General features: G+C 35.5%; 1 protein-coding gene across 17 annotated transcripts in view; it reads right to left on the bottom strand.

Moving 5' to 3' along the window:
- LOC145256229 (ryanodine receptor-like) overlaps positions 1-19,484 on the bottom strand; it is a 936,895-nt gene that overhangs the window by 376,490 nt on the left and 540,921 nt on the right. For all 17 annotated transcript variants that reach the window (XM_080114858.1, XM_080114861.1, XM_080114859.1 and 14 more), the window contains 6 exons: positions 17,723-17,821; positions 16,326-16,599; positions 12,436-12,560; positions 7,231-7,379; positions 5,458-5,662; positions 1,432-1,564 (listed from right to left, as the gene is read on the bottom strand). In XM_080114858.1, coding sequence (XP_079970984.1) covers positions 1,432-1,564; positions 5,458-5,662; positions 7,231-7,379; positions 12,436-12,560; positions 16,326-16,599; positions 17,723-17,821 — 985 coding nt within the window. The remainder of the gene's footprint in view (positions 1-1,431; positions 1,565-5,457; positions 5,663-7,230; positions 7,380-12,435; positions 12,561-16,325; positions 16,600-17,722; positions 17,822-19,484) is intronic.

The following is a 19,484-nucleotide window of genomic DNA, read 5'->3' as shown; positions in this document are numbered from 1 at the left end:
CCTGGATCCATAACACAAATCGTTTATGGGTCAGGCCGAGGAAAATGTTAAGCAGGGTACAAATGAACTCGTGTCCAGGCCGACAAAAATGGACAAGGGAATTTCGGAATTACGGTGACCGGCATCAATGACGTAAATCGGTCGTGGGTCAGACCAAGCAAACGCCCCGGGCTGGTCAAAATCTGGATCATTGACGTCAAATTGTTTATGGGCCAGACCAAACAAACAAAATTCCCCGGGCTGATGAGGAACTGGGTTACCAGGTCGAAATACTTCCATAAAAGCAAAATGATAAACAAAGTCAGCAGAGAGAGAGGGAGAGAGAGAGAGAGAGAGAGGGAGAGAGAGAGACAGGAAGAGAGAGAGAGAGAGAGACAGGGAGAGATAGAGAGACACCGACGAGGAACAGACTTTCACGTTTCGCAACCAACCTCTACCACCAACCCCCTCCGCCACCGCATTGTGTTGAAAAGTGTATATGAAATACATCGTAAATAAACTAAGTCTGTTTTTATAACAAAGTGTCTCGTATTCATTGATAAATGAATTAACTGTCATTTTAACCGCTAGACGATTTCCAACAGACATATACATAACACGAGTAGTCAGTACACTCTTAGCCCCGAAACCAACGAGACGTATGTTGCCGGTGAACATTATTATTGTACTCACTCCAAAAAGGCAAATAAAGTTCTTTTCTTTTAAAGGTTAACATTTGTATTACTTTTATTATTCCAACAACAACTAAGGAAGTCAAAGGTTACATGCTCTTCTTCTAGAGCGGTGGCTTTTTAGATCCCCTTTTTCTGGCCTTGTGTCTAACCTTTCCATTCTTGGAGGGAGATGAATAATCTGCAAACTTTCTCTGGGTGCATCTTTTCAAACTAGGGGGCCTTTTAGTAAAACTTGGGAATCTTTATGTCGACCCAGTATGGAATTACGAACTGAACCCTTCATTTAAACCATGGGTGTCGATTGTACTTATTCCATGAGCCACGGTAGAAAAGTTAATTTGTGTTATTCATAATTATTACTTACTGCTTGTAGTAAGGATTGAACCTGCAATCTCCAGAAAAATGTCATTTAGAATTGCTTGCCATTTAAAACATTTATCTGAGTTGAATAAAGCGTTGGAATTTTGTATAACTTTATGAGTGTGACACAAAGACTTAGTTCGATGTATAGACTTTTCTAATGATATGAGAAGGCACTTTGGTGATCGGCTCATCAGTAGGATGCATAATCCTGAATGGACTTCACACTTAACTAAGTGGTGTTTTTTTTCCCATCATTTTCAGTTCTCTAATAATATTCTTCAGCATTCAACTAACAATCAATCTATCTCATTAGCCCCTTTTTCTCGAGTGGCTTTAAGCCTTGATAAGTAGATTAGTACAACATAATAAAAAAAATAAGCTGGTGATGACTTACCAAGCAACATGCTGCTATTTTCTAAAAGGTAGCTGAGATGTTCAAACATTGCACGTTGATTTTGGCGACTGATGCGACAGAAATAACACAAGAAGCGGCAACACATCACAACCATTTCTGCTGCAGCATCTTGCTACAAAGAGAATTAGAAAATGCAACAACAAAAAATTAAACTATAAATAAAAGCATCATTAAATTAGAGCACCTAGAGAGCACAAACTCCCAACCTTTCGCAAGCCACTTGCTGGATCAACTTTTAAATGAATCAATTTTTGTATCAGGTTGACAAGAAAGTTCTTGCGGTTTTTAACTTTTTAAATTCGGATGAACATATCCAACTATAAGCACCATCAGAATTAACATACTTTGCCGACGCAAAACAAGTGTATTTATGTCACTAATGTAAAAGTCTTGTGTTCTAGTGACGATAAAGTTACTGAAAGCGTTTTTAATATTGCTTATTTTATTTTTTTTAAGCATTTCTCATGCAAAAAGTTGTCAAGATGCTTGAAAAAGTAGTAGTCAGTAGGTGAGAGGTGTGGAGAGTATGGCGGATAAGGCACAGTTTTGTGGCCGAATTCATTCAACTTCTGCAGGGTTGGTTAAGCAACGTGCGGTCGGACATTGTTATGGAAGAGAATTAGGCCTTTTTCTGTTGACTAATGCTGGTTGTTGTTGTTGTTGTTGTTAAAGTTTCTGATGCATTTCATCCATTTGTTGACAGTATTTCTCCACCGTAATTGTTTCAGCTGCATTAAAAAAACCTGTAATGAATGAGATCAGTCGCAGACCACCAAACAGTCAGCATGACCTTCTTTTGGTGCAACTCTGACTTCAGGAAGTGTTGTGGAGCTTTGTCGGTGTCTAACCACTGAATTGAGCGCCGCCGGTTGTCATAAAGAACCCACTTTTCATTGCAAGTCACAACCTGATTGAGAAACGGGTCGTTCTTGTTGCGTAAAGATGACACTTTATAACAGTGTTTCTTTTGGTTGACTTCAATTCGTGAGGCACCTATTTATCAAGTTTTCTTTTTGTCTTTCCAATACAAGTGGTTCGAAATAGTTATATATGTTACATCCTTGCATATGTCACATCTAATTCAGAAACAAGTTCTCAAACAATTGTGCATGGATTGGCTTTCACTAAGACTCTTAATTGATCGTTGTCAACATTCCATGGCCGACCACTACGCTCATAATCTTCAAGACTCTCATCACCGTCAAGAAATTTCCTAAACCACCATTGTGCTGTACGTTCAGTAGTGGTTCCTAGGCCAAACGCTTCATTGATATCACGAGCTGTTTCAGCAGCTTTTCAACCTATCTTGAATTGAAATAAAAAAAATTGTGGCAATTTACTTTTTTTCCATCTTGTATTCAAAGTTCTGAAAAGAAGACATAGTTGTTTTAAAACGATTGTAATTTAAAAGATTAGATAAAGCGAAAAACGCTCTTTAAAATTATATATAAAGTAAAGGTATTATAACGAAAACTTATTTCAAAATACATCATTTGAAATCAAAATTAAAAATTCCGCAAGATCTTTCTCCTCAACCTGTTTAAATTCTAACAACTTAGACGAAGGTCTTATTCAAGATTTAAACCACTTCTTAGTATTACTGAAAACGTAGAGTTCATCTATTATATAAAGAGTAGTTGTGTGTGTGTATGTGGGTATGTCCAGTTGAAAGTAAAAAGAAAACTACAAAATAAACAGCCACAAAGTTGGCATATTTCTGATCGGCATTGCCAGACTAAATATCTTAATAGAACTCTTAAGACCCAAAACCCACACTGACCAGAAATGATTTGTATTGAATGATAATCCTTTGTTTTAATCCACTTGAAACACACATAAAAATGATAATCCTTTGTTTAGATCTATTTTTATATATGTTTAACATTTCCGAAGTGAAGGAAAATAACTCTTACTAGTCCGTGTGAAACTTTCATTCAGATACTTTTTTTAATATCCCATCATGATCGATTGAGAGTTTGAATTATATATTGGAGACTAATCGGTAATTCAAACTCTTAATTGGTCATCCTTCAGTCTCTCTGTACAAGTGTTTGTCAGGACAATCTAACATGAAGATACTTCACTCTACAAGTTACCCCTGACCAAATATTCAAAATAACACACTATTCAAAACCCAAATGAGGCTTATACAAATAATGGGGCTAGTGATGTTAGCTTAGCACTAATTGAACATACTGATATGTGTGTATCTTATATAGAAATCAAATGTTAGCCAGAGGAAGGGGCTCAATGATTACTGAAAACTTAGTGAAGTAAAATAAAAACAAAAGTGAAGATCTTTTTCAAAGTTAAAGAGACAATGAGGATACTTTTCCGTACAAGTAAACCCTGACTAATATTCAAAATCCCATTCGCAGCTCAGATCAGATCTCCTCAGTATGGCTAACCCTAACCCTGACTTATACAAGGAATGGTGATCATTTTCAAGTGACGTTGCCTATAGTAACAGCATTAAGCTGGATATGCTACCAGACTAGAAGAATTCTTATTCTGGAGCCCAGTAAGACCAAGAAACTATATAAAAAAGATTTAACTGGTCGATTGTGGAGAGGAAAAATAATGTTCTTAACTTTACTAATTCAACAGATGAGATGTAAAGGAGATTTTATGCAATATTCGAATGTCCATGTATCTTATCTAGAGATCAAATCTTAGGCCCAAAGGAAGAAGCCTCTTGACTTTTTAAGAATTCAATTGAAGTAATATAAAACACTTTACGAATAAACAGAGAAACATAATTAGACATGATAACCTTAACCCTAACCCGGATTGACCAGAAGTGATGTTTACATTCCAATCTGCCTAAAAATACATGAAATGATAATCTTTTCGTCTCATTTGGATTCATCGGACTACTGATCTCATCTTGAGTGACATTTTCGCAACGTTTTGGTCGATGTAAAATGACACTCCAGAAGAGAACAGTAGTCCAATGAATCTAAATAATACGAATAATCACTCCTCATCTAAAAAATTCTGAAACATGATAATTAGGGCTAGGACAACAGCATATTCTTTTCATTGTTTTGACTTGAGTGTGTATCCGTTGATATCTTATATGCTTTTATATAGAGTGATGTGATTCTCGGTTGATTAACTGTGTCTGTGTCAGATATATACTCGAGTATCAAAACAATTATAAGAATATGCTGTTGTCATAGACCTAGTAATAATCCTTTTGTTTAGGCTTCTGGGCTTGACCTTTACTCCTGATCTTAAATGGAATACGTACATCAAATCTGTTGCCAAGGCCGCTGGATAAATGGTCGGATCCTTCTATCGATCCAGTAGATATCTCACTGCTGATGCAATTCTCTATCTATATAAGAGCCAGATACGTCCAAGGATGGAGTACTGTTGCCACATATGGGCAGGAGCTGCTAGAAAAGACTTGTCTTGCCTTGATAGAGTTCAAAATAGACTTCGGGGCTTGGTGGGAGATGTCCTTTTCTCTTCGCTGCAACCTCTGTCTCACAGAAGAGATGTTGCGAGTTTGTCTCTGCTTTATCGTTATTTTCATGGAAAGTGTTCGACTGAGCTTCAATCTATGGTCCCCCCTCGCCAAACTTTCACAAGAAACACTAGACTAGCTGAAAACATTATCAATAATTTTCCCCACTCTTTATCTGTACCTAAACCTAAACATAGATTTCATGATCAAAGTTTCTTCCTTAGAACTGCACGCCTGTGGAATTGTCTTCCGTTTTCCTGCTTTCCAGCTGTCTATAATATGGTTGTCTTCAAGTCCAACGTGAACAAGTTTCTGATGAGCCGTTCCACTTAGGTTAACAAATTTACCGAACTTCCATTACTATCGATTACTATATTGTCCTTTTGACTACTCTACACTCTTTAACCCTTACCCTTGAGTGGCCTATCGGCCTTGATAAGTGGTGACGTCTATGTAAAAAAAAAAAAAAAAAAAATATGTTTAAAAGTTCCAAATGGTGTGATAAATGAAAAAAAAAAAATCTGTCTGCTTACCTTACTCTGTTGAGCCACAGTGTCGATATTGGGGGCTCCTGCAATGGACTGTCTATTTCCGGCAGATTGCTCTGAGGCTGCAGCTTGTTGTTGCTGCTGAGACTTGTTTAGTGTGTTCACCATGAGTTGCATGACAGTCTCATGAACACACAAAGCCCGCATCAAGTCAGGATGCTGGAAGAACACTTTATTGTCCATTAGTTCTCTGAAACACAAACAAATTCAAAACACATCATTTACAGAATCCATTTCCCCATTTGGGATTTAAAATATTTTTTCATTCAACTTAGCATTGTATAAAGTGAGCTACACCAAAATACCACCCATGGGATTATTAATAATCCTTTCTGCAATACAACCATATTTGGTACGAATAAATTTCTGGCTTGCTTAACTTTACTGATCCGCCTAGCACTATGTGATGATCCTGAACATGAATTAAGTGGCGGAAATGTCTCATCCTCACCATAAAGGGTCGTCTTTGCCTGGCATGCGATTTGAAGTTACCACCCATAGAATCACTAATAAGCCTTTCTGCAATACAACCCTATTCGGTACAAATAAATTTCTTGCATACTTCTTGAATTGAAAGCCATGTTTAATTTCAGAAGAGTTTCCGATAGATAGCTATTCTGTACAAGTCGTGGAGATGAGTAATTTTCAGTGGGTAGCTGTTCTGTACAAGTCCTAGACTTTATAATTTTGCAGGCAAAGAGCAAAAGATCCTTGATACAAAAAAAATTATGTGCTGGAATGTTAAGATTCAATATTTTCATGGAGCAATTCTGGTTTCTGATTGGTTGCTAGCAGAACGTGGATCAATTTGATGCAATGTGGTGGATGTGATGATCCCGAACATGGATTGAGCGATAGAAGAGCTTTGGTGCCCTTAATGGGAACCAGTGTGCCCAGATTATGCCGCATATGGCAGGATTACATAAACTTTTAAAATAAAGTTGTATGATACATCATTATATTGACAATAACATAGTAGAATAACAACAACTGAAAATTAAAATTGGCTAGTCAAAATCAAAGTTTGATATGTCAATTTAAATGCTGTTTGGGTCCAAATTTTAAATTCTCACGCGTTTCTTTACAGGCAACATGAATTGGAATAAATACATAGAAGATATTGCAAGTTAGCTTCAAAAGAAGGTGGGTTCCCTCTGTTGAACTAGTAAATTTCTTACACCTGCCACATCCGGGCTGGTGCACCAACCAACAACCTTTCTTAGGCAAAATGCAAAAAAAAAACTTCTAACATAAGAGGTCCCTAACTCTTTGCCAACCTTCAGCTCCTGTCCGTCAGTACAATTGTGAATTCATTATTCCTCATGAACTTAAAGAAAAATGTTTATTCCCCATAAACATAAAGAAAGAAATCTCACATTTTGAAGAAGAAGAAGAAGAAGAAGAAGAAGAGGTAATATTTAGTGTGGTATTAGCACCTAAAGAAGGAAGTTTATGGGAAATATTAAATTCTCCTCCTCGTTCTTTTTCTTTGATTGAAAAAACATGTAGAAATTTAAATGTAATGTGAAAAAACATCTCACTACATTACTCCCTACTTAAAATGCATTATAAATGTGACTTGTAATCACTGTAGACCCTTATATGTTTGGGGTGAACAATAAAAAGAAATCGATAAACTGCCTGCACTTGTACCCCCTCTGTTTAAATATCTATGAACCCCCACCCTCGACGATCAGCAAAATCCGCCTCTTATCTGTAGAGTTCCCCGAGTAAAAGTAGAAAAAAAAAAATACAAACTTGAGGCTGGTCTTCATTGACTCTTCTTCATCAACAGCCACCTGTACCAACAGCAAAGAGCGGATATGTCCCAAAGCTTTAAGTAATTGATTAATGTCATCCCTGCTTGCACTACTGATGACGTACGCCTTCTCTAATGCTTGCAGCAACTGAAACCAAGAGCAAAGAAAGATAATATTACATTAAATTAAAAGAAAGAAAAAGGTCTCACGTAGTGAAGTAGAAAAAGAAGAAGAAGAAGAAGAAAAAAAGAAGAAGAAGAAGAAAAAGAAGAAGAAGAAGAAGAAGAAAAAGAAAAAGAAGAAGAAAAAGAAGAAGAAGAAAAAGAAGAAGAAAAAGAAGAAGAAGAAGAAAAAGAAGAAGAAGAAGAACAGCAACAGCAGAACCAGCAATATTTAGTGTGGTATTAGCCTGCGTTTCCTCCAAATAAGGCAGTTTTCAGGGAATATGAAATTCACGCGCTGTCTCCAGTCGCCTGTATATCTCGGTCATGGGAAGATGCGATGGTAATGGTGAGATTTAAATTTTCCTGATTGATAAACTCAATCAGGATGTAAGGGAGATAACTCAATTCGTACTTTGGTTTTTGTTAATCACAAAGTATATTCCTCTGAAAAAAAAAAAAAAATAACGGCAACATACTTGTACACAAGTGATGAGCTTTTTCTTTGTTTATTTCTCACGCATGACTACAAAACAATACCCGATCTTTTTCCGTAAACCTTTACCTTATATATTCTCACTCCGTCATATTCCATCTCTAAAACCTCATCTGTCTTTTGATATGTTTGCCTCGAGTTTAAATTAGGTAACAACTTCTAAGATTAACTGGACGAACAATGGGACAACTAGAATTTGGTGAAAATTGATGCAATATAATACATGTTTTACGTAACATTGCATCAATTTTCACCAAATTCTAGTTGTCCCATTATTCGTCCAATTAATCTTAGAAGTTGTTACCTAATTTTAGGGTCCTGGATATGACCTTAAACTATATCCGATGGTGAGGCCCCAGCTTGCGGGCTTTGGGGAGTGTGGAGCAACCCTTTAATTGCCATTGCTCCCAGGTCCATTCTGACCCGGAGTGGTAGTACCTGTTAGGGTCCCAACTATGGGTTAAATAGACACCGACTTGCAAAAAACAAATGTATTCTATTAAAAAAATTTCCTTCAAAATCACTGGATTCCGCATTAAATAACCTGGAAAGGGTTGATATGCCGTAAAACAAAAAACAACCAACCAACAACCTAATTTTAGTCAGAATTCCAAATCAAATTCCTTTTAAAACCTGATGAATCCGTATTCATTATTGTTCCTTATTGACATTAAATCAAAGAAATATTGTTACTTCCAATCTCTCTCCATTTGTTATAAAATAATCGTTTCGATTACTACTACTACTACTACTACTACTACTACTACTACTAGCGGTACCTGTGGAAATTCCATAGCGGCATCTTTCATATGTAATATATTGCTGCTGGACATCCTGTGGACGTTTAGTGTGAATGGAGACGCCGCGATATTATTATGCAAAAACTGTAAAAGTATTTATCTAAGTAATCCAGTCAATGTAGTGCCAAAATATTGTGACATATTTCCATTGTATGGACACCCTGCACAAATGGAAAGACCACAATATCATTATACCGTCTTTAGACAGAACAGATACTACACTTGGATCCTAGCCAGAACACAAAGAAGGTATATTTCAGTTTCACGTACAGCACAAAAGTGACATCACTCATTTACTTATGTTTTAACATTGCGTCTTCGGTGATCGGGAGATCCTATTTATTAAAAAGGAGGATAGATAAGAGATACATTAAATTAGCGTTTCTATATACTAATGTAATGTTTGTAGTATGTTATAACCTTTTACTTTCCTTTTTAATAAATATGATCTCCCGGTCAAATGATTTATAATCTGGAAACCGTGACAGACGTATGTACGTTAAAGGTACTACAGTATTAATACATATATATAGATAATGATGATGATGACGCCGACAACGACTATTATTATTATTATTATTATTATTATTATTATTATTAATAATAATAATAATAATAATATCTTTTGTTGACTTGTGTGAAAGCTTCATGTGAGCCAATAATAATAATGATACACCATCAGAGCAACAGAAATGAAAGAGAAAGTTGGAAAGGAATACCTCAGGAGAACAAGAAAACTCCTGGAAACTAAATTATATTGTAGAAACCTAATAAAAGGTATTAATACATGGGCAGTATCACTAGTAAGATACTCTGGATCGTTTATAGGGTGGACAAAAGAAGAACTGAGACAACTCAACCAGAAAACCAGGAAACTCATGACCATGCATAATGCACTCCACCCAAAGGACGATATTGACAGATTCTACGTGAAAAGGAAAGACGGTGGGAGGGGACTGATCTCTATAGAAGACTGTGTGAAGGACACGACAAAAGTATCTAGAAAAATACATAATACAAAACACTGAAATAATAACTATGGCAGCGAGAGACACTGAAAAAAACAAAACAGAAAACAGAGAGACAAACGACAAAACGAGAAAAGAGAAGTAGGAAGAGAGACAACTCCACGGAAGATTCATAAGAATGACAAAAGATGAGAATAACGAAAACAACTGGACATGGATGCGAAAAGGACATATAAACCGAGAAAATGAATCTCTAATAACTGCAGCACAAGATAACTCGATAAGAACCAACCATATCAAAGCAAAGATCGATAAAACACAAGAAAACAGCAAATGCAAACTCTGTGGACAAAGAGACGAAACGATAAACCATTATGGTAAGCGAATGCAGCAAACTTGCCCAAAAGGAATACAAAAACAGGCATGACTAAGTGGGGAAGGTGGTACACTGGGAATTGTGTAAACGACTGCATTTTGAGCGTACAGACAAATGATACAAGCATAAACCTGCAACAGCACTCGAAAACGAGAACCACAAAATCCTATGGGACATGGACATACAGACGGACAAACCCATCCAAGCAAGAAGACCAGATGTCGTAATAATTAACAAGAAAGAAAAATCCTGTCAAATCGTGGACTTTGCAGTCCCAGCTGATCACAGGGTGAGTATGAAAGAAAAGGAGAAACGAAGCAAATACACAGAGCTAGCCAGAGAATTAAAAGGGATTTGGATGATGAAGAAAGTAGGAGCACTAGGAACAATCCCGAAAAACTTCAAAAAAAGAATGTTAGAAATTGGAATCAGAGGAATAACTGCAAAAGTACAACGATTACGATAATGAAAACGACTGAAATAATAAGGAAAACCCTTGAATGCGGAGAATAATACAAGCCAGTATAACGAATAAGCGTTACAGGGAATGAAGAACACCGAAACTGCATATTTACAAGTTCTACACCTCCCATCATGCATTCCCCCCATTGTTTCATCACCGATCCCCCCCCTCAAAAAAAAATGATACCAAAGGGCCGAGAAGAGTCAATAAGGACTGAAAGACTGAGGAGCGAGCGCCAACCAGACCTCGGCTGGACAAGCTCAAAGAGAACTGGAACCTTGGGGAGGCTGAGTGCCACTCAAATTCTAGTATAAACCAATGGCCACTACCAGCGAGAAATCAATGGTAAGCGGCTGTTGCGATGATGCAAATTCATTTGCAAATGCTATCGAAGGAAGTGGAGAGGGCTGGACGTCTGGGGAGACTTGTTGTCACTCAGCTTCCAGAGAATACCACAGGTTTCCAATCAGATCGTTTGTTGACTTGAGTGAAAGCTCCATGTGAGCCAATAATAATAATGTATTACATGGCATAACGATGAAAATGGAAGGATAGACCAAATAAACAACCAGAAATGATGAAAAATATAAACATAGCAATTATTATATAATATCAATTTTAGTGTTACAAAAACAATTTGTGTTTTCAAGATGTCTGTATTGGTTTCACTTTAATGGTCCTAGAGTAAATGAATTAATAAGTTCTCGTTGTTTAGTGTCTGGTGACCTCGTTCCCCAAAAAACATTTTCAATGCATTTTTAGAGAAGTACAATTTTGTTAAAATCAAACGCCATGTAGACAGTAAGCATCATCACCATCAAGTGCAGACGTCAGAAAACAGACAATCATTCTGATACATAACATATGTGAGCAGACGACAATCAAGTGGCCAGGTTGCCATAATGACAAAAATTGCCCTAGTAAACGTGTCAAGAGAATAATATTTGTTTTTAAGAAGAAAACATGTTTTAAAATCTTTTTCATTATTTGCATAATATATATGTGCTAATCTATGATAATTATTATTATACATGTACTAAGCTATGCACTAATACATATATATAACTACTTCATTTACTCACATAAAAATAATATAGGAAAGTATAAATTTATGCGTAACTTTAAGCATTTACTTTAAAAGCGCTCAATACGTAGGTTGAGCTAGTTAGTAATTTAGTAATTGCACCTGAAAAATCCTAGAGTGGATGAAATGCGAAATATTCAGTGTAGCTTAACCGCCATATATATTTTATAAATTACTAACTAGCTCTACCTACGTATTGAGCGCTTTTAAAGTAAATACTTAAAGTTTACGCATAAATTTACACTTTCGTATATTAATTTTATGTGAATGAAGTAGTTATATATATATATATCCATTCATAGCCTTGAGCTTTTGGAGGGGCATAGGCCATCCACAATTTTTTGTAGATGCCTTTGTAGTGAGTTCAGGGTGAGGGTGCTAGCCCCATGCCCAACCTTCCCAGAAGGTACATGCAGCGCCTAGCCTTCCCAAACTGTCACCGATCTGGTACTGTGCAGGCTTTACTTTGGTGATCTGGCGAGAACTGGTGTGTCAACATGATTGTGCCGCGCACACACACACACACACACACACACACACACACACACACACAATATATGTAGTAACTTATTATTATTATAGTAAAACTCTGAATTTGTTTGATGAAGATGTGAAATTATTTGATGCAGGTGTGAAATTGTTTGATGCAGATGTGAATATGTATGATGCAGATATGATATAGTTTGATGCAGATGTAAAGTTGTACAATGTAGATGTAAAGTTGTATAATGCAGATGTAAAGTTGAATAATAAAGGCGTGAAATTATTTAATGCAGATGTAAAGTTGCGTTTGATTGAACAATTCATGTATTTTTTCACAATTTATTTTTTCTCCATTTATTAAGACCTGCTTACCTCTGCAACTCCATCATACTGCCTGTGAAGTAAGCTGAACATTTCTCTCACTAAATTCTGATCAGAAATGAATGTCTCTTCTCCCCAGCGAACCATAGTTTTGCCTATTAGTTTCTGGAGAGAATCTGCAATTAATAAAAAAAATAAAGACATTTTACTTTTAATAGTTTAATTTATTTTGAATTGTATGTATTTAGGCAGCATTTTTTCATGCAAACAAACTTTGTTAAAAATAACGGAGAGATTTTGTTAAATCATATCTTTTTTCATTTTTTCGATTTTTCTTATTTTTTGTATAAAAATAAAAAAAAAATAATGTAAGTTCCATAAGTGTCACAAACATTTTCAATTCGGTATTGGATCATCATCAGGTGAGGAAACAAATAAACAAGTAGGCTGAAAAAGCTGGAAAAGAAGAAGAATTTCAAGAGCCGCACAGGGTCAGTATTTATAGACAGTGGGGCGCCAGAATGTTCTGGGAGAGGAAGTACAGTTAGCAAGCTGAATTTTTTGGTCAGGGGTTGGTTTATCTGAGTAAAGGGCATTTAAAGTGTTTGCTACTAGTTTGATACACAATATTGTTGGGTTTTTATGGCTTGAAGTATTTTCAACTTTTTTTTTTACATGGAAGTCACCACTTATCAAGGCCTGGAAGCCACTCGGGGATAAGGGTTATTGTGTGTACAGTAATCAATGGGATGGTATCATAGTAATCGTTAGTATTGAAGATTTGATAAAGTGTCTTACTTAAGGGGGCGGTTCATCAGGAATTTTTTTATGTTGGACTTGAAGACATCTAAGTTGTAGTTAGGTGGGAAACAGGCAAACGGAAGAGAGTTCCACAGTCGTGCACTTCTAAGAAAGAAGCTCTGCTCATGGAATCTATGCTTGGATTTAGGCACAGATAAAGAGTGGGGAAAATTAATGACAGTGGTTTCAGCTAGACAGGTGTTTTTCATGAAAGATTGGCGAGGGGGACCAAAGATTGGAGCTCAGACGAGCACTTGCCATGAAAATAACGATAAAACAAAGACAGGCTCGCAATGTCTCTTCTATGGGAGAGAGGCTGCAGGGAAGAGAAAAGGGCACCCCCCACTAAGCCACAAAGTCTATTTTGTACTCTGTCAAGGCAGAATAGGCTGTTTTTAGTAGCTCCTGCGCAGATGTGGCAGCAGTACTCCATCCTTGGACGTGCTGGGCTTTTATACAGATAGAGAATTGCATCAGTAGTGAGATATCTTCTGGAGTGGTAGAAGGATCCCACCATCCTCCTAGCAACCTTGGCAACAGACCTGATGTATGTGTTCCATTACAGATCAGGAATAAAGGTCAAACCCAGAAGCTTGTCAAAACATGGAGCCTCCCCAAGACGAGAGCCATCCATCTCAATTGATGCCAGATGAGGATCAGAGCGTTGATGATGTAAAGATAGGAGCTTGGTTTTAGATAAATTTAAAAAATTTGTTTCAGAACGTATTATTTTTGTGTTACTAACTAAGATTTGACTTAAATCGGAGAGGGCGACAATTATGATTTTGTAGATGGCGAGAAGTTTCACTAGAATTTAGAAAATACATGGTGAAATTGCGGGATAGGACATTGGTCATACAACCAACTTAACTAGCATCTTCAAGATTATTATAATAATTATATATATGCTATTTTGTTTAATTGGCTAATCTGAAAAATCACCATTTGGTTGGCGTGTAGATCTGGTGAAATTTAAGCTTGTTCGATCTTCAGAATATGTATTTTAAAGTTCAATTCACACATGTTCTTTTATTTTCTCTAAGAGTATATATTACAGATCTGTTTCATTAACAATCTTCAACAAACAGTAAAAATATGTTATTACTGTATTTTTTAATGTAGCAACCTCTTCAGACAATTCTATGGAGAAAAAAACATTCAAACACAATCTTTACATGTTACAATCAGTCAAAATCATACCTCCGATGTCGAAGGCGTCATTCTCGTTGGTGGTCAGGTCTCCATCTTTTTATGTATTCCTTTATTTTTCCCCTTCAGCCATACTTTCGTATTTATAAGTATTCCATTTATTCATTTTATTTAATATAATTTACCGCCTTAAATTTAATTCTTGATTTATTAATTATTATCTATTATTTTCAATTTACATTATTCTGGTTTGTTTTAAACTACAATATCATTTGAATGCATTTTTCACTTGTTTGTTTGTCAACACTGAAACAGTCGTACTTTCGTATGTATAATAATTCCTTTTATTCATCTTATTTGATTTACCTCTAACATCTATTTTCTCCATTTGTTTCTTATTGTATATTATTATCAATTTAAATTGCTCTGTATTAAAACTACAATATTTTGGAATATATTTGTTTATCTGTCTACTAGTAAAAATTCCATTTTATTCTATATACTCTATTTTTTTTTATCTGGGTTTCTACAAATGCAGTTATTTTGTTCCTGGGTTTCCTTATCGCTACCATGCTTGCTTTTGTTCGGATTTAGTTTGATGAAGTGGAGAAGGAAAGTTTAACTGTATTTTTATTAATTATTTTGCTTAGTAAACATTTTGGGTGGAACTGCTTTTCAATAATTTGGTAGAATTCTTTTGTCATTGCTATTTTGATGTGGTTACTGTACAGCGAATTAAACCAGATATGGTTCTTTCGTCTGTCCCCCCCCCCTTGTTTTACAGTGAATTAAAACAGATATGGTTCTTTCGTCTGTCCCCCCTTGTTTTACAGCGAATTAAACCAGATATGGTTCTTTCGTCGTCCCCCCCCTGTTTTACAGTGAATTAAACCAGATATGGTTCTTTCGTCGTCCCCCCCCTGTTTTACAGTGAATTAAACCAGATATGGTTCTTTCGTCTGTCCCCCCTTGTTTTACAGTGAATTAAACCAGATATGGTTCTTTCGTCTGTGCCCCCCCTTGTAATACAGTGAATTAAACCAGATATGATTTTTTTGTCTGTGCCCCCCCCCTGTTTTCTCTCGTGAGTTAGATGCCACTCATTATTACCTTTATAGTTCTTTTTTACCATTTTATTTTTTCGTTTACTTTTTCCTTTGCTAGTTCTATTCAGAGCCATATTATAGTATATTACATTCAACGGTCTATTAATTTTTCCCCCCATTTTTGTGTCTGTTTTGACTCTCTCTGAAATAACTAAATTATCTGTTGTATTCGGATCTTACTATTTCTTGCTTAAAATATTCTTTATTTCTATTAAAGACTTGCTTGCTCTGCGATAGTTTAGAAATTCTTTTTGAAATGTTAGGGATGATGGCTTTTTTCATGGCTTTTGGATAATCTGCAATCTATATAGAGTTTGGTTTGGTTTATGATAGAGTTCTGAAGAGTTTGCTCCATTAAAAAATACAGTGATAACATTTTTTTTTTACTGTTTGTTGAAGATTGCTAACGAAACAGATCTGTAACATATACTCTTATGAGAAAATAAAAAAACATTATGTTTTCAAAAATTGTGAATTGAACATAATATATATATATATATATATATATATATATATATATACACACACACACATATATATATATATATATATATATATATATATATATATATATATATATATATACAGAGAGAGAGAGAGAGAGAGAGAGAGAGAGAGAGAGAGAGAGAGAGAAGCTTGTATGGAATTTTATCTTTTGCTTAAAAATTTAACTGGCTTTACAAACTCATGTTTTCTAGTGTTCTATACCTACTTCTTAACAGATGCATTGCCCCCAATTTCACTCAAAACCTGTAATCTGTAACCAATTTATTCGAATGCAACATCATATCTGCATGACTAAAGTGAACAAACCGAGTGGGGTGTGGGTGGGGATGGGTGTTTAGGTGGAGGCAGGGAAGACGACGTCTGAAAGGATGGCGTTACCAGTTTTCGGTTCTTCATCAGAAGGCTTCTCCTTCACTTCTTCCTCTTTCTTGACTTTCCAAATCAAAGCCTTCAAACGATCTCGCACCGTTTTCGGTGACTCTTCCACTGGTTCGGCCTCGGCAGGCTCTTCAGCCTGCTGAAGACTCGGCATGTCGCAATGAACCATAAGCATCTTGTGAAAGTTGAGCAACGAGTCGCGCAGATCATCTCTGCAGGCACAAATGTCCTCATTGTATTCTTCTTCAGTTTTGAATTTTAGAAGATTTTTCATCTACAAAAAATAAAATAAAAATATGTCAACGAGATTTGAAACCGTTCTTGAAAAACTAAATATATTGCACAATTCGTAATATAATTTTGGCATGTTTTACTATAGACAACAAACCGAAAAAGTGGACAAGAACAAATATGCTTACTAAAAAATATTAAGTATTTCTTTTTTTAATTTATATATGCTTAAAGAAAAAATGTCTTTTAATGCTAGTGTCATATTTGTGAGTTAAATAAAATTTGTTCTGGTATTAGACACAACTGCATGTGGTCCTATACTCATCAATTTAATAACTCGTTATAAGAAACGTCATCGATATATATTTAAAGTAGTGTTAGGACGATTAATCGGAATTGGAATCTGAGATAAAAAATCGGAACATTTTGGGTATTGGAATCGGTATCCTTATCGGAAAATTTTGCGCATATTTTCCAATGCCAAAAACGATTCTTTTCATTGTTTTTTATTTGTTTACTTTAGCTTAAAATTTAATTTTCTATGTTTTGTATTATTGATAAAATGACAAATATTTATTCATTTTAAACTTAGAACTAAAATCGGTAGATCATCTCCATAAGTGCATTTCTATATGTACATATTTTATGGCTTTTGCAGCAAGTATCCACAAAAAAGAGTCTATATTTAAAAATTTAAAAGAATCAGAATCAGTAATTGTATTAGAATTGGGCATTTAGAACGGAATCGGTAATTGTATTGGAATCGGGAAAATATTGAAATCATCCTATCACTGATAGAAAGTGATCCCCCCCCCCCACCAAAAAAAAACTGTATATTCAGAAATTTAAAAGAATTGGAATTAGAATCGGTAATGGTATCAGCATTAGAAAAAAAGTATTGGAATCGTCCCATCACTAATTCGAAGACACAAAGAACCTGGAACATCTAAGCAGTTTACAGCATAAACTGTAAACCTAGGTGTACCAAGTTCGAATCTAGTTCATTCCACAGAAAAAAAAAAAAAAAAAAACTTTCATCAAACACGCACTTGATCTTGTGTCTAATCACCTGGAAGAGAGGTAAATAAAATAAAACCTTTTAAGAATCTGGTATTCCAGTATTTGATCCAAGTAGAGTAACCGTTTCAATATTTTATGAAGATTACCTGTTCTTGTGGCGGACATCTGAATTCCCGAGTCTTCTTGGCAGTAACAGCCGAAGGGAGATCAGACTGCTTAATGGCGTTGTAACGCCATAACTGATCCTGGAAAACAATAAAAGAAAGATTATCTAGCATATAAAGTTATATTGTTGGATTTTCTCATCTGACATAACAATAGCGAAATAGCCTATTTTTTTTTTTTTCATGTATTCCTTCTGTCATGTTTTTGGCAAAGAAGATATTTTTTTTTTCACATAAGATTCTTTTTGAAAATACTTATTCTTGCTTTCTTATTCACAAAATATTCTTATAGACGGAACTGAGGTAATCGTGTTAACAGTTATCTCCCTTTAATGACAATTTGAATTTTTTAAAGTTTGTTTTAGTGCAAGATGTTAATAGATTATTAGTACAGTGTAACCCGATATAAGAGACTTCTTCTCCGGGTCCTACAACTATCTTATATCCGGGTTGCATATATCCGAGGTTCTTATATCCGGGTTAGACTGTACATTTACACAGGCTCTAATTTGGAACCAGAAAAAAATCTCTCTTATATCCGTTTTTCTTATATTCGGGTCTCTTATATCCGAATTACACTGTATAAAACGAATAATGTTCTATATACATAGTTTATTAACATCATGCAATAAAACGAATTTTAAAAAATTCAAAGTCACAAAAATTACATCCGATTTCTTTATAACTAGCCTCGGTGCCCGACGTTGCCAGGGTGTTTGGAGATCTGTGTTGAGCCAAAAAAAAAAAAAAAAAAAAAAAAACAGGAAAAAAGTGGTATAGGTAGGCAGGCTCAAACCCGTGATGCGAAGACGGAAGAGAAAGTGAAAGAAAATCTGACGTCTTACATAAAACTCCATGACGCGACCGGAAGTTCGGAACGTTAAAATTAGTCAATCCAACCAGTATGATGACTTACAAAAATGGCTTGCAAAAAATCGACTCCTCCTTGTAGAAAACTGCCTAGTTGAGGGTGAAGGAATTAATGGTTCCGGTCAATTTTTTTTATATTTATGGTCCGAGATGTTGAGCTTCAAAATGAGACCGATCTCATGAAAATCCGTCGCCTCTGTCGAAAGTTTTAGGCAGACATACATACATACATACATACATACATACATACATACATACATACAAACAGATAAGTGAGATTCATATTATAGGTATCAGTCCAAAAGATTATCAATAATTAGTGTGACTAAAAGATGTGTTTCGGCAATTAATTCAGTTACGTAAATTCTTTCGAGTTAAAAACAAAACATGCACTCGAGTGGTATTATTTTGTGTTCTTTCTTTTTCCCACGATAAAGACGTCCGCTTTTTCGCCGAAGCAGCAGCAGCAGCCCCCCCCCCCACTTTCTTCTTTTTTTCTTACCAACAATAAAATCACACACGAATGAGGCTTTGGAGAATCATTTAAGCTTACTATATTATTTTGCATTTTGCATTATTAAGTATGTCGTACACATTCTATGTGCTAATTTTGATCTGATATTTCTGTGAATATATACTGTTTATATTCTCCTTGAAAATCTAATTGTTTTTAATTGTCCATTGTCCATTGATTTATGTCATAATCCAAAGTTATGCTACATTATATGCCTACTGTTTCATGGTTGTACACGTGTCATATTCTTTCATTATCGTTAATAAGTAGATTTACTTCTAACTTGATATTTACTACGCCAGACGATTCCGTTGTTCCTATTTACAATGCCTCCCCACGGGACAGAGTTAGACACCAGGG

Source organism: Euprymna scolopes, chromosome 32 (assembly GCF_053919585.1).
Source record: "Euprymna scolopes isolate OS-2025 chromosome 32, ASM5391958v1, whole genome shotgun sequence".
NCBI lineage: Eukaryota > Metazoa > Mollusca > Cephalopoda > Sepiida > Sepiolidae > Euprymna > Euprymna scolopes.
This window is presented reverse-complemented; position numbering and strand designations above follow the sequence as displayed.